Genomic DNA, 15,801 nt, shown 5'->3' with positions numbered 1-15,801 from the left:
ATTTAAATTATTATTAGTGGTAATTTAAGTCAGTTAGCAGCTTAACACTGTGATTCCTGAACTAAGATCTTGCATAAGAGACTCAAATACTTGGCACAGCATCTTCACAAATGCTAACTGTAGCCTCACATTTTACGCAACACTGCCTGAGAGCAGATAATCTAGAATTTCCATATTCATGCTCTCACTTTATTACAATAAAAATAATTTGTGTTCAAGTTCTCCTAACTACAAATGTTGAACAAATGCTTCACAAACTTCACATTACCTTGAGGATCCCATGCCAGGTTGTAAGTCATAGAACTGAGGAAGAATTGCCCAGTTTTAAGCCACTGACACTTCAGCTGCTGTAGTTTAAAAAGAGTAAAAGATTAATTCTCACATCAACAGCAAAATACCACGGTATTGGTATTTCTTTCTTTCTCTACGAAATTGCTATTACGCCTGTTGCAAAAACATTCAGGACCCAGTGGTAGATTGCTGAATCTAGTTTTACTAATTTCTTTAATTGTTTTATAAAAATTAAATGCATCACAGAACGCCCTGTGAACCAGATCTGGACCTGTCACATACAAATATACCTGTAGATTACTTTAAACTAGTTAGGTCATACATTTATAACAACATAAGAGATGGCAATATAGGTGCAAAAAAGATCGTGAAACCTGCTTGGGAACATACTTAATGCTTGAGTGCTCGGCCATGGCTGTGCTGTTAAAACAAGCCTAGGTACACGTATACAAGTCTAAGTCATATTTCTGTACCACACGTCTGATGACCTCTTCAAGTTAAAGAAACACCAACTTGTCACTATGTCATTCCAGTATGAGATTCGAGAACAAGATGTTGTTGTGAGCTTAGGAGGAATGCAGTCCCCAGTTTGATTCATGCAGTGGAAGATTCTACCCATCCAATTTTATTATGGATGGTGGAAAATGTTTATCTGTTACTCTTTTGCATGCCAATGTAATATAATAACAACAACAACTGGCAGACAGACTTTTGCCTCTTCTAAGAGCCTAAATCGAATTACAATCATGAAATACATACTTACACAATTTCTTTTATGAGAATTTATACCAAGCGGTTCAAAAATGCAAACAGCATTTCCATATGATGCTGCAATCTAAAAAAAAGAAAAAAAACCCAACAACTCAAAATGTAAAGTTAGGAGATAAGTGTAACCGCTCCTTAGTATTCCAAAATAGCTAAAGAATTTCCAGTACCTCTTCTGTGTGCTGTTGTTCAAGAAAAGTGAAATTAATACAAATGTGATTAATTGTGTAATTTCTTAAGGAAGTTGAGAAATACATACTTCTGAACAAGCCCATCTTTAAGATTTTAACTCTAAGTAGGAAGATGTTTTGTTCAGTGGGATAAACACTGTCAATCAGATCTCATATATTCTTCTAGGGTAACTACTGTTAATGCACGAGGGAAAGCTGATGCCTTCACTACTTCAGCTCACGTTCTGTCTACTTCACAACTAACTAATAAATTAATTATTAGTGTCTGGGTCTCAGTGTGTTCCCAGATTCCATTTTGTACCACTAAATAATTACGAGAGACAGGAGGAAATGTAATTCTATTTTGAACAGTTAAATACATTTTGAGGGGAGACAAATGGTAAGCAGAGAAACTGAAGTACTTGTACCTCTGAACCCCTCAATTTCTTTCACCCACTTGTTTCACAGAAACCTCCATACACAAAATGGTCTTTATTAGGAATTTATCTGGTCATGTTCCTAATACTCATATGGTTATGAGTACTTTTGATTATCTTTAAAATTCCTTTTTCTTCCTTTAAAGATATTTAAAAGAAAAACTGTTTAAGTTCTTCCCATTCAGGATCTAGTTTCCTCAATACAGAAGTGATGTAAAAGTTTCATGACGTTTATTATGAAATCTTATTTCCTCTTCTGGGGGAGGGGAGTGGCGGGGGGAAGGCTGCAACAACACACTCCCAAAGAAAAGAACAGACCATGAGTTCAGAGTCCTGAATACAGAACCACCCAGGGGTTCATAGTGATCTTGCAGGGGTCAGCTGTGCAGCTGGAATCTCTCTTCCAGTCCTACTGGGCCTGCACGGCTGCAGTGCAGGCACCTTGCCAGCTAAACCTGCCTGAATCCTAACTAGGACTTTCTCAATACTGCAACCAATTTTTAACTAGCTAATATTAGTAGGCAGTCACAATTTATAAACAAAACTTGCTCAGTGCACTACCATAACTCATAGAAAATATTTTTTTCTCAGCAATCTAAACTGTCTCTTTAGCATTGTTTAGGGATTAAAACCACATAGCCAGGCAAGGGGCCATGCAGTTATGACGGCTCATACTGGAGAACTTCTAAACACAGTAAACATGCCTAAGCTTTTCTGAAAAATAAAGTATTTCTAATTAATTACTTTGTAGGACACACAAACACACACACACATGTGTATATATATGTATACATGAATGATTTATCCATGTCTTCTTTAGCTAAATTAAAGTATACAATAATGGAGACAATAGCAATAATTTTAGTACCATTCCAGTTCTGATACTATACTGGAACTAATACATATTTCCACATTTTGTGAGACCTGTTATTGCAGGTCCTGGAAAGGAATAAAAACCATTGTTACAGGATGCCTCCTGCTTCCCCTCCCCCCCTCCCCCGCCCAAATTACTATTAAATTGAAACAATTCTCTGAGTAACGCAAGAGGTGTTACTCAAAGTTACAGATCAGTACAAACTGATCTTTGTCATGAAATGAACTCTTTAATACCATTAAGGTATTATATTGCTGTTTAATTATTTCATTTAGAGTATTCCATTTTTTTTTAAATTCTGTACAAATTTATTAAAATCCTTACCCTGCCTTGTCGTTGAGAGCACTCCACACAACTGACCTGGATGTTTCCATGTTTAGCACCAGGAATAATTTGTACACATTCAAAGTCATTTGCCAGAATAACAATGTCACAACCAGAGCCATATGCCTGAAATATTTTTTAAAAGAAATACAATTAAAAGTGTATTTAAAAAAATAACTGATACTTATTAGACGACTTATGTTTTTGAGAGAGCTGTGAAAATCTCCATTGAAACAAGGTGTTACTATGTAGCTGGTTTATTCTCGCCAATTGAGTAGCACCAGCAGAATAAGCAACAAGTAAAAACAAAGTAACAAAGGAGACCTTAACTCTTCTAGGGTTTAAATCACACAAACAGAAACAGTAAAAAAAAACAAACAAACAAACACCAACAAAAAACCACAACACCAAAAAACCAAGCAACAACAACAAAAAAAAACCACCCCCCAAACTTATTCTAGAACTTAAGCTCTGTGTGTACTTTCACTTTTGTTTGTTTTGTGGAGTTTTTTTACGTTTTAGTTGGGTTTTTTTCTCCCCTCCAATTCTTGTTGCCTCAGAGCAAGGCAGCCAAGAGTTTACTATTCAGGTGCATTTATTATTGAATTAGCATATACATTTCTTAAATATGTGTGTGTCCTGCCCCCCCCGTACATTTTTTTTTTTTTTAAATAATATTATGTGATTCTTTTCTATAAGAATCCAATTTCTGGGCTTTTCTGAGTTTTAAGAAGTGCACATCACTATAAGACTGTAAAACAACAAAGTTTTGTCTTGGATATATTGTATCTTGTGCAATATACACTACAGTCTAAATAATTTGTTTAAGAATAAGTTATAGAACAATGATAGCTTGTAGAACTTTTTATTGGCAGAATAAATATATATGCCTGCCAACATGTCACCTGTCCTAGTGTGCCAGAATATTCTGAAAAGTTTAATCACTCCAGATGATCTGTTCCACTGAACTCCCACATTCAGGCTTAGAAATCCCTGCCTAGCATCAATCTACCACTAGGCCTTTTTAAAGTAAACAGTTATAGCTAGAAGTTTCTTTCCTTAAAGTAAGTGTTCCACTGATTCCAGTACAGTAGGCAGAAATTTTACAACAGCTGACTTAAGCAGAGAGTGCAAGTCCTCAGCAGTCAATTTCAGATGGTACAAAATTACTTTGTCATTTTAAGTTGTCCCCTGCTTCTTTCACAATAATTTCCAAATTACTGAGTCCTAGCCCTCTCCTTTGACATCAATCAGTTTAAAAACTACCTGTATTATTTTTGAGAAGTGTATGAGAAGTTGTGCGTATTTCTATCGATTTACAGACTCAACGCCCATTGATGAGCACACTAAGATAATGGTGCAAGCAACCACTGGAACTAGAACGGACAATTTAGATCTCATGACCTTTTATATCTACTTCTGATCCTCCTGGGAAGGAGCAACAAGTGATAAAGTCTGAAGAAAAAGGCTTAATTTACTGAAAGTACAGTCACTGCTAAAAACAAGAAAGGAACAGCAATACAAGCAGCAAAGCAGAAACTCAGGCCTCAGAAATTAACACACCATACAATTACACACACAAAAATGAAAACTGCGTACAAAACATAGATTGTCTAAAAGGTTTCCAAGGTCATCTCACAAAAATAAAGTGATGCAGTATTGTCTGAATCCTCAAGCCCACAACCATTGTTCTGGGAAGCTCTGAGGAACTGATACTGGAGTTATTCACAATGTAAGCAGGAGAGGGGAAAAAAAACCAACTGCTAAAAGGTTGTTAGAGGGAGATTAGCTATGTAACAGAATATCCTAGCTCCTTGATGATTAGGCTATGCAATTATTAGACCCAGTCTGGAAGGGAATAAGTTATTATTAAAATGGAATAGGATTATTTCCAGAAAGTAAGAGAAAGAAAGATGAGATTCTGAGATAAGTTTTGGCATTGAACAGAGTCTTTTCATTTTGTTGTTTTCCTATTTTTTATATGGAAATTTGTTGCAAAGCAAACTTCACCAGCGGTGTGGAATGCTGTAAAGGCCAGCAAATGTTCACAAGTAGGAAGGAAGAAGATTGAGACGAGGGTGTGAATGTCCATAAGTAGACAGGAAAATAAAAGCAGGTCCTCTTGTTCCAGTAATTTATTCAGAATTCTAATGTTCACAAGCAATTGATTCTCCTACTATTTACTTCAAAGGGTGATCAATTAAAACAGTAAACATTGAAAGACTCACCTTCTTTTCAACAGTCTGCCTCAAAACTACTAATACAAACCTACTAAAAAACATGATTTAAATTGTTATCTAATACAGTAAAAAAGGTACCAATGCACTTCAAACAAGGACTTAAACCTTTCAGATACCCTATTTTTTTTTCATTGTCAGTATTGATAACTTGATTTGCAAATTTCAAACTAAATTAAACATAATTTATCACTAGTTACAATCCTGTTAGCAGGAGACATGGACATGTGTCTCGGAAATGATATAGGGAAAGGAAAAGACTTCTCAACTTTAATTTCCTTATGCTTACTGTTCTTAAACATGCACGTTTGTATGTGTTTGTACAGTCGATAATACATGAAACAGAAAATACTTTATACTTGAGTATGTCTGTTGACCCTGTTAAGCAAAAGAATTTAGTGTCTTCCTTTTTAAATGTTTTAGTTTCTTTTCTCTCCTGTCCCCTATCCACACTTCCTATTATAGCAAAGCAGTATTTTTCTGGCTAATTATACTATTTAGCATATTTTTACAAAGTTAAGTAAAAAGGTGGTTGTGAATTAAAAGGGTGGTTTATAGTAGAAAATTTATTTTTTTCTTAAAGAATCATCAAGATGTAGAGATCTCTTTCCTAAGCGAAATCTTATTACTGTCACTCATATCCTTCCTATTCTTTGCCTGTGTTTGGCACTGTACCAACAAGTGACTCAGCACACCTAAGTGTCCCATGCCAACAGAGAGCATCCAGCCCATTAGAGACCTTAGTCAGCACACATTCCCAACAGCAGCCTGTCAGCCTTCAGCTCTAGGTTCTTTGAGCAAGTGCTGTCTCTTGGTTCTGGGGTCATTTTCTCAGTGTAGATATTTATTCTGAGAATGTCTCTCATTTCTTGAAAGTATATTAAAGTATATTTACCTTAAATCTTAAATTTACTTTGAGTAGTACGTTTATTATAACCCCACCTTTGAGAAAAGATGTCCCCTCATTTTAAAACAAATGTTCACTTTTTCACATTTATAGTCTCCAAATTTCTCAAAACAGAAAAGGTCAATATACTTTTCTGTATTGAAAGATATTTCCATATTTCACATTATACCTCTAAATACAAGTTTTCCATTTGATTACTTTTATGAGGCTTTTCTAATATACTCAACATATTAACATGTTTATACTTGAACAGAACACATTTCTATTAAATCATCTTTTCATTTTGTCCTTTCACTCCTTAAGCTGGTAATGCAGTAGAAGCACCCTACATTGGCAAAGAATAGGGAAGTGTCATAATATTTAACATCAGTAGTTCCTTCTTAAGGATTCAGCTGACAACATCTTCAGGGAGATCATTCATGCCACCACAGGTGTGTCTTGCCAGAATAACAGTGGCCACAATATTTGTGGCAACAGACTAACAATCTGCATAGCCTGATAAAAGGAATGGAAGATTGGTAAGCCATACAAAAAGGAAAGATGGAAAATAAGATGCTGAGATACCGTAATGGATGAGAGCAGCACAGAGGTCTTAGATAAACAGAATTATAAACAGTCACTGAATGAAACAAGTGCAGTAAAAACCACCCACATGGAAGATCTGCCAACCTCCATTTCTAATGTCACTGATAACTTCAAAGAGAAAATTAAATGGAGTTGCAAAACCACCAGAATGCAAGGATGACTTGCAGGATCTATAAGCAACTAATAAGCTGTAGTTTGCCAATGTCTGCTTTAACTGTCAAGATCTAGGACCACTGAAATGAACAGTGACAAAGCTCTAATCGAATGCAGGAGCACCAGACAGAAGTAGGACATTGTGTCCTACTGTAAGAGTTTATGCTATATCCTCAATTTTCAGATAATATGAAAGCAGCATGTGCATCTCTCTTTTTCAGCTGCCTGTGTTTTCCGGTTTGGTTCTCTAATTTTAATGTTGAACACTGGAACTAACAGACAGGGAAACAATTACTCCTTTACATTCTCATCTTGTTTTTTCTTTATATAAATATTTTTCTCCGTATAAAAAACAATTCTTCTCTTTCTATAACCTGCAACTCTTCACAAATTTGGCATAAGTGAAATAGACCAAAAATCCTCAAGCTCCAGAGTGCACTATTAGGGGTACAGAGGCATTTCAAGATGGTAAATGATGTGGAAGAAACAGAATCAGCCCACAGTGGTATTAAAAAAAGAAGTTCATAAACATCTAAAATTACATAAATTAATTAAAATCTGTATTAAAACCTGAATTAAAGCCTGTATTGGCCTTACAGTACTCCTCCAGTATAACAACACTTATCCTTAAGTTTCTGGCTATGGATAGTAAACGTATAAGATGCAGAAATTCCTCCACCTTCCTATTAGTGATGAAGACACCTGAATTCTGAAACATTTCCAAACTCTCATCAATGGACACATTTACACTTCCCCCCTCCCCTGGCTAAGTACTAGTAGAATTACATACACTTAATGCAAACTAGCAGAATAACTGAAAAAAACCCCAACCCACTACTAGACTGTGCCTGTAGAACAGGCTTTCCTAAACTGATATTTGAGATGAATTCATGATTAAATACTTTACAATATGCTTACACACAGAGCTTCAGAGAAAAAAATAACATAGTAAGGATTCAGATGTTAAGCATCTGTAATCCAGTTCACATAAACATGACAGAGTGGAGAACATATAGATATACGTAAGTAGTAATAAATAACTGAGGGATTTGTAAATAAGGGTTTTAATAAGTAATTCTTCAAGAAGGATGAAGTAGAGGAGAACCCTACACAGCAAATAAAACCTATTGTCAGTTGCTGTATCTTGTGGACATAATGGTGTGGATGAAGATTTTGCTGTTTTCAATGAGGTAAAAAAGTTTACATGTGTGTGGGAGACTTTCATCCGCAACAGCTTCTGAAATTCATTGCACGCAGTTCCAGGCCAAGTGTCAGTACTGGCATAGAAGATGCCAAGAAGCTTGTCCGTTTCAAAAATGACAAATAATAAATTTTTTTCACTTCTATCAAAAAGTTCTTCTGTACAGATACCCCTAAAATCTGATATTCTGATTTTTCATTAATAATGTTTAGAGTTCCAAATTTTGTGCATTTAGTGGTACCTCTTACAAGATATAAATATTCATCATCTTCTATTTGTGGGATACTAGCCAGAGCTTGGAATTTTTATACTTTCAGAATCTAGTCTTTAGGTGATTGACATACCTATGGATTATTTTTTTTTTAAAACCTAGACTGACTTTAGAAACAGCTACATTCTGTTCAGAGTTTCAGGGGGAAAAAAACAACCCTGAGCTTGGACAAAGGGCAGAAGTCATATAAACAGAATCAGAACAGCTCATTGTCTTTATTTGAAACCACCTTACTCCACATTACAGAAAGTCAGGCTGGCAACATACATCCTACTCAGAGTTAGGGTCAGTGACTGAAATTGGCTCAACGTAAAACAGCTGCTTAACAACAAAAGCTAAGTGAAATCAACCATGGTTTGAAAAATGCAGTTTACTACTTTTAAAAACTTACTAGCTGCCAGTTAGACTATGAGGTTCAAATAACATACCCTTCTTCTGTCTAGGCAGGGCATGTGCTGTAAGGCCCTTCTGTATAAAGCTCAACTCTGACCTTCTGTAAACTCATTTGTGAAACACTGTTAACAATATTTGCTGAAATGGGAACATGAAGCAATGGCAAGTTGAATAGTGCACAGAATTATTACCAGAAATTACAAAACCAGAACTTCTGTCATTTAGTAGTTAAACCCTTTGCTTATGCAGTGGAGCTGCATAAGCAGCTCAGAGGAAGGGAGGCTGAAGAGACTGCCTGGTAGAAAACAGTGTTATGAAGCTGTTTTGCTTCTAATCACCCTTCAAACAATTTTTCCTGTGTATTACCCACTTGACTAGACTGGACACGATACAGCTACATCCTCCACAAACCAGTTTGTAAACCAAACATCTCTGTGCTTCATCCCTTATTCGGGAAATGCTAGATACATGTCAGGATTGCTGCAAGCAGATGTGGGAGCATAAGGAGGAAAGGACACTATGCACATATCAGATAAAGGACTGAGAAAACCTCTGTAGCCAACGTACAGCAACTGTCTCTAGTTCTTTGGGTTTGTTTTGCTTTATGGAGTCACAAATACTTGTTTTTTATCAGGTAAAGAAAAAATAGTGGCAAAATTATCTCTTTTCCCTTTCTTATTCTCAGAATAACTAGATTACTTTCACCAAAGCTTTAAAAAAAGTTGAGGCAGAACATGTTATCATCTTAGCTCTAGCTACAGACTTGGAAATTAAAAGCTTATCTTTATCCCCAGCAAGGAGTCATGTAAACAAACCAAGAACAAAGCATAGAGGAAAGGAAGGATGAAGAAGAACCTGAGAATTGCAGTGTCCCTAATCAGGTCAGAAGAAAATGTGTTCCTTCTCTCAGAATCCTAAGATTGCTGAAGTTGGGCATCTAAAGCAAGTTCATATTAAGAGAACATTTCTCCTTCTCCTCCTCAAAAAAAGAAAGGAAATAGCTCCAAAACTAACTAGTGAATACACATATACATGTACCCAAGCCATTATTCTACTGTTCAAGTGGAGTAACTTATACATGAGTCATTCATTTCTGCACACAAAAAAGCCATATTTTCAAGTCCCTGCGATGAATCAGTTGTAGCAATTTTGAACTAGTTCTCACACATTTTAAATGAATGCCCTAACATCAACCAAAACATAAGCAAGCACATGCGCACACAAACAACAGCTCCTCTGCCACAGCCTAACTTCATATGGATTCATATAGTACAGCACATACTCTCTAGATCTCCCTTAACCTCTTGCCTTTTACTGCTCTGCTTCTGCTGTGTTCTAGAGGCTGACAGGTATTGGGTCTTCAGAGCATGTCTATAGAGTCAGGCTCTGTCACCAAAATAGATGATCTCTTGCCTAAACTGCAAATACTGCTTCAGGATCCAAGTTACAGTTATGACTCCAAACAGCTTAATGGTTTGGGGGGACAAAGCTATGTCAATACAGCATAACTGATGTTGACCAACAGAACTTAAAGTTAGGCATTAACAAAAGTGACACCTGCAGTGGATGGTCAACTATGATGCTACTGAGAGTCACTCAGGTGACTAACTTCCTAAGAATTTGGATATAAGACCCCAAACTATTTGCAAGCAGATGTTTTTAACTGTACAGTTTGCTATAGGATCAAGGTCTAGGACAGCAGGAAATAATACCACAAATACAGAGAAAAGAGAAAAAGGGAAAAAGAAAGTTACAGCTGTGGAACTCCAGAAGATACATTTATTAAACCATACTTATCCCTTTAGTTTCTTCTTTACAGTATTATAAAAAATTGGATGCAGCAGCCAGAGAAGGCAGTGAGGTCTGTTATATGCAGTTCCATAAGTAATTTGCTACCAAATGCTTACGCATTTTTTTGCAAAATGTGACTTTTGTTCTTGGAAAATTCTTGTATAAACCACAATATATATTATTATTCATTTTTTATGTTATCAAAACTATTATGATAATTAGCATAAATTTGTCTTTCATAATACCAGTTGATTGACTTTTCAAATTGACAGAGTAAAAAGAAACACATTAGAATATGAATATGAGCAAACGACTTCTTATATAAATATCAAAAGTAACAGAGGTCCCTTTAATAGCAGTATGGCTGCATAGCAGCAGAACAAGGAAAATAAAGACAGACATGGCACCTTTTATTTCTTAAGGCTTTCAAGCATTTATTACTGAAATTAGACATCTGTGATAATCTAAAGTAAGCTTTACATGTTTGACAAGTCTGCTGACAGTTATCTTAGAGTAAAAATGATGCTCTGTATCATTTAGCTTGGAATTGGTTTGTGCCTGGGATATAAGCTTGTAAATGTTAATACAAAACCTAACGAGACAATTTATTCCCAAATAACAACATACTGATTAGATGACAGTGTGCAAAACACTGCAGAAGCTCATCACTCATTAAAATCAGAGAAGCATATCATAGGCTAAAAAAGTGTAAATTGCCATTAGAATTGACAAAAACAGCCTGTGGATGATAAACAGATTTTACTATATAAACTATTGGACTCTTGAAATTTACTTGGTGCGTCTCTTTCAATTTCTTTTCTCCTCTAGTTTAAGAGGTGCATTTGACAAATTTGTGTTTTATTAACCACAGTAATTGAAGCCAAATGCTCATCAATGGTGGATAGGCTTCTTAAGAAGCCTAGTGCAACAGACTCTTTTCTCTTCGCAGGAGGACCTCACACACACAAAAAGCACCCAGCAAAATTTGGGGACGTACAATATGGGGGTTTCCCTGGCTCCCTACTCGAATTCAGCCGATCCACGGAGCACTCGCTAGAGGTGACGGGTGCATCCGCGGATCCCAGCCTCCATCTGCAGCTGCACCCCGGGAAGAGCGAGCAGCGAGACCCCTCCCGGAGGGCGTGGAAGACGGCGACGCTCCGCGGCGGGTCACGCCTGTCTCCTCCCGACCCGGGCTGTCCGGGAGCGCCCCGATACCCCGGAGGAGCGCTCCCACCCCACCCCTAAACATCCCAGCTCTCATCCGCGCGCCTTCACCGCACCGCCCCGAGGCCCCCGCTCGTAATCCCCGCCTTAACTACCCCGGTACTTCTGACCCCGGTACAAGGGCCCGCAAGCCACCGTGCCCGTGCCCCCCACCCCGGCAGGTTAATAACCCCCCAGCCCCTCCCACCGCTCCCCCCTGGCCTACAAAACACCCTCCCCTTCCCCCACCCCCGCCCGCCTCAGCCCGGGCGCCGCCGCTTCTCCCCTCGCATCGCCACCATTACCGTGAAGGGGATGTCCTCAACGCTGCCCACCGAGTAGCAGTTGTCCCCGGGGTTGACGGCACCGGTGAGCACCTGGTGGAGATGCATCGCGGCCCCCCCTCCCCGCTCTCCTGGGGACGGCAGCGTCGCGGCCGCCGCCTCCGCCGGCAACGAGCGGACGAGACCCGGATGGCTCCGCGCTCCCGCCCGCCCGGCGGGCCGAGGCCCTGCTCGCTGCCGCCGCGAGCGCGCGCCAGGGAGGGAGGGAGGGGAAGGAAGGAAGGGGGGAGGCGGCGCACGCGCCGGGCAGCGCCTGAATCAGGTGAGGCGCGCGCAGGCACCGCCTCTGCGCGAGCCGCGGCCGTTGGGGAGCGCCGCTGTGCGCGCGCCCGCGAGGCAGCTAAAGGTGTGGGGGTGGGGACGGGGGGCTGGGGCACAGCCCGGCCTGTCAGTGCGAGGCCCGCCGCGAGGGGGTCGAGCCGGCAGCTGCCCGCGCCGGGCAGCCTGAGGCGGGCAGTGTAGCGGCTAGGTTTAAAGGAGAAAAGGGAGGGACGGCTAAGGAGCCGCGGGGTGCGGTGCGCTTGGCTGACGCCTCGAGGTGAGACGGTGGCAGGGCGCCTCAAGGGGCGGGAGGGAGGAGAGAGAGGAGTGGGGGGGATCTATCTGCTGCTGCAGCGCTCCGGCCGTGAGGCGGGCTGGGGAGGCGTGTCCCCCGAATCAGGAGCGGTAAGTGTGCTGCGAGGGAAGTGTCTCCCGTCAGAGGAGAGGCTGGGCAGTGCCTCGCTGGCTGGAAGTCCGCAGCTGCACCGGCGAGCCGCGCCAGCACGGCGGGCTGTGAGGGGGTGTTCTCAGCTGGCCAGGTGCTCTGTGCGCCGCCGGCCTCGCACTTCGGCCTTTCATTAGTTATATATAGTGCTTCTGAGGATGGTTGGTTTTTGGTTTTTGTTTGTTTGTTTTTTTCATTACGGATCCTCACGTTTGGTCATATCACAGAGAGCTTATGAAGCTCCTGGGAATCCATGAGCGTCCCTCCAGTTGCCGGTGATACTGCCTACAGCGGCTACACGGAGCCTACCAGCAGCTGCTGACGAGCGTGCTGGCTGTGCAGCGCCTATCTGATCCTTGAGGGGTTGTACTTAGTTATTGATTCAAGAATGGGGCCGACATTACAAGTCAGAACTGCTTTGTGTCAGTGAGAAAGAGACAATGTTTCAGGGTCGTTGTAAATGTCCATTTACAGATAGTTGGTGAGAAAATTACTAGTACTTGATGCTAAAAAGAACAATATGAGAAGGTGGGGGACTGCCTTGTTTGATTAAAGTGTTTGGTTGCATTTTGTGCACATTATGTGACCTCACAGAAAATATGGTGAGGCTTTTGCTGCTTTATTTGTAATAACTGCCAAACACAGTTGAAAACAAAAGCCTTTAAATGTGCCTATCCTTTTCTGTCTCAGAGGTGTGAAGAAGGCTGGATCCTGAAAATTGGTCGGAAGGGATTCTAAACTCTGAAGGGAAAAAAAAATACTCTGTATACAGTGTGCCATGATATAAGGAAAATTCTCCATTTTCTTGTACTACGTCAGTACGGTAGTCCTGCAGTGGTATTACTGGTGATAATGATTGAAGCTGCAAAGCTCAATCTCCTTTATGGCAGTTTTGCCTCAGTCAGGACTGCAAGATTTATCTTGCCTTATACTGCTTCTTGAAAGTGTCCATCTCTTACTGAATAAATGAGTTTACTCAGGATGTAGAGGTAAATGAAGACATAATCAAGTTACCTTTGAATGGAGAAAACATTGTTATCATAACACTTAAGATTTGATCTACTTCCAGGCTTGTTAAAGGCAATCTCTCTTTAAAGGGAACAGTATCTCTGGCTGGGGTGAAAGGGGAAAAAACCATTTTGATTTTCAGTTGACCTGGTTACATATGAAACCACTGTGTAATGTTCATATGCTTCCACTGATACTTACTGTTCCATAACTTTTCTGATTGAAGGCTCTTCCACATAAAATGTATGCTAACTTATAACTGATTTTTATTTTGGATAAGATTTTTTTCAAATGCATGCAACAAGACTTAGAGGCAAAAGCAGTGTGGTTTTTTGGTTGGGTTTTTTTTTTTTTAAATCAGTGGAAAAAAGTCCAACTAATGTCTGAAAAAACAGCTGGCTCTTGAATTGGCACAGGCAGTCATAATATTAAGTAGGATGGTAGGAGAACAGTATGATCTAAAGGAAAGCATTTTCCTTTCTTAGGTGTAGTAAAGCTATCTGGTTTTGATGGCAAAAAGTCTTTAAGTGAAAGCAGAGTACCTGCAGGACCAGTTCAATCTTCCTGGGTAACAGACATGATGAGGGAGAGTTTTGGTTTTCAGCCCAGTTTTCTGTTACCTAATTAGAGTAAGACTGCCAGTAACCCTTGGGCATGGCAACTGTGAGATAGACTTCCATCTTATTGCTTGGGTTGGTAAGAAACTTTTCACAGTGTTTGGCTTGTGTGGTGCCCCAGTTCTACTGAGACCGCTGTGAGACAGAGAATGCGTGTTACCCTGAAGCAGGTAAAGTTCCTCTTTAAAGTGAAAATAATGCCAAATTATGGGCTTAATAGTAAAATCCTCTATTTGTAGCTGTGGAAACCTATAGACATAGTCAGCTCTGTGCATAGCGCTTTGAGCAAGAATCATTCTGCAAGTATCTGCAGATAAGGCCTTCACATTCTTCCTGAAAACAAGTATTTTCACCTGAGTTTTGTTGACAGATTGTTTTACTTACCTTAATTGATTCTACCTTATTAGTGACTTAAATACCTCACATTAATTTTCAGTGCATGTAACAGTGATTTCTATGCCCAAGAGCGTGAAGCAATCTCTCTCTCATATATATATATTAAAATAAAATAATTTTTAAAAAATCTAAGGGGCCTTCATTTTCTTTATTTTTCTTTTCATTCCTGACTATCCTGTTGCTTTGTTCAATTACTTTCCTTTATTTTTAACCCTAAGAAAAAGTACCTGCAGTACTTCTGCTGGAGTCTGTTTGCCCAGGAATTCCCTGCTTTGGCTTGAAGTTAACTGGAGTTGTGGGAGGGGAAGTTCTATTACCTCAGGAGAGTGGCTGCTGTATAGAACCAAAAGGTCTGTTTAATTCATGCTAATAAGCTGCAGTTAGAGCTGCCTTAGGTGGAGTTTTAAGAATGTGTTAGGAATGCTGAGGGTACTTTGCTCTTGGCTCTGGCTAGCAGGATGGGTTAGATGACCTCTCAAGACCTTGTCTGCATCATGTATGAGAATGACTGTACTGGTTTGCCTTCTGCTTCTCCAACTACAGGGAAAGGAAAAAAAGAATAAATCTATAGGTATTCAAAGGTTGAGACTTTCATCATCTTTGCTGCTGCTTCCAAAAAGAGAGGGAGGCAAAGGAAAGAGGTCCAAATTTAGAAAACAGACACTGAACTACACAGATGCTATGGAGAAATGACTTGGTTCAATTTGCTGTAGGAAGAAGTATTTTCACTTGGCAAAAGGTGGTATTATATAAAATAATCAGAAGGAAATACCATGTTTTGATATAGAAACCATGATTACATATAAAAATTCTAGGTTTTTTTCTAGTTTTGCTTAGTGGTAAAAGATAGGAGAATTTTTGCCCTTTGGCAAAAGGTAGAGTGTTTTATGGGAAGGGAGAAAATTCAAAAGACTATACTGTGAAATTTGCATGGGGAAGAAATCCTAAAGCACATGCAAAAGAAATGTGCTGCACACAGCCTAGGGAAAGAAAGCAAGACTCTTAAGAGGCATCATGCAAGATAAATACCTATGCTGGACTGCCTTTTATTTCAAAGGTGAAATACTACACTCCAGCCTTGGTATCTTGAAACCTGAAGAACATACCCTGTTTTGACCACTCCGT

General features: G+C 39.6%; 1 protein-coding gene across 6 annotated transcripts in view; it reads right to left on the bottom strand.

Moving 5' to 3' along the window:
• Window positions 1-12,148, bottom strand: part of DMXL2 (Dmx like 2) — an 80,778-nt gene extending 68,630 nt beyond the window's left edge. For all 6 annotated transcript variants that reach the window (XR_012043693.1, XR_012043692.1, XM_072869193.1 and 3 more), the window contains exons 1-4: window positions 11,911-12,148; window positions 2,862-2,987; window positions 1,055-1,126; window positions 269-347 (exon numbers count right to left, since the gene is read on the bottom strand). Coding sequence is in view for 4 of the 6 variants with exons in the window: in XM_072869193.1 (XP_072725294.1) it covers window positions 269-347; window positions 1,055-1,126; window positions 2,862-2,987; window positions 11,911-11,997 (364 nt within the window). In the remaining 2 variants the exon portion in view is untranslated. The remainder of the gene's footprint in view (window positions 1-268; window positions 348-1,054; window positions 1,127-2,861; window positions 2,988-11,910) is intronic.
• Between the last annotated feature and the right edge of the window lie 3,653 nt (window positions 12,149-15,801).

Source organism: Ciconia boyciana, chromosome 8 (assembly GCF_034638445.1).
Source record: "Ciconia boyciana chromosome 8, ASM3463844v1, whole genome shotgun sequence".
NCBI lineage: Eukaryota > Metazoa > Chordata > Aves > Ciconiiformes > Ciconiidae > Ciconia > Ciconia boyciana.
The sequence above is the reverse complement of the archived record's forward strand: the minus strand, read 5'-3'. Positions and strand labels throughout refer to the sequence as shown.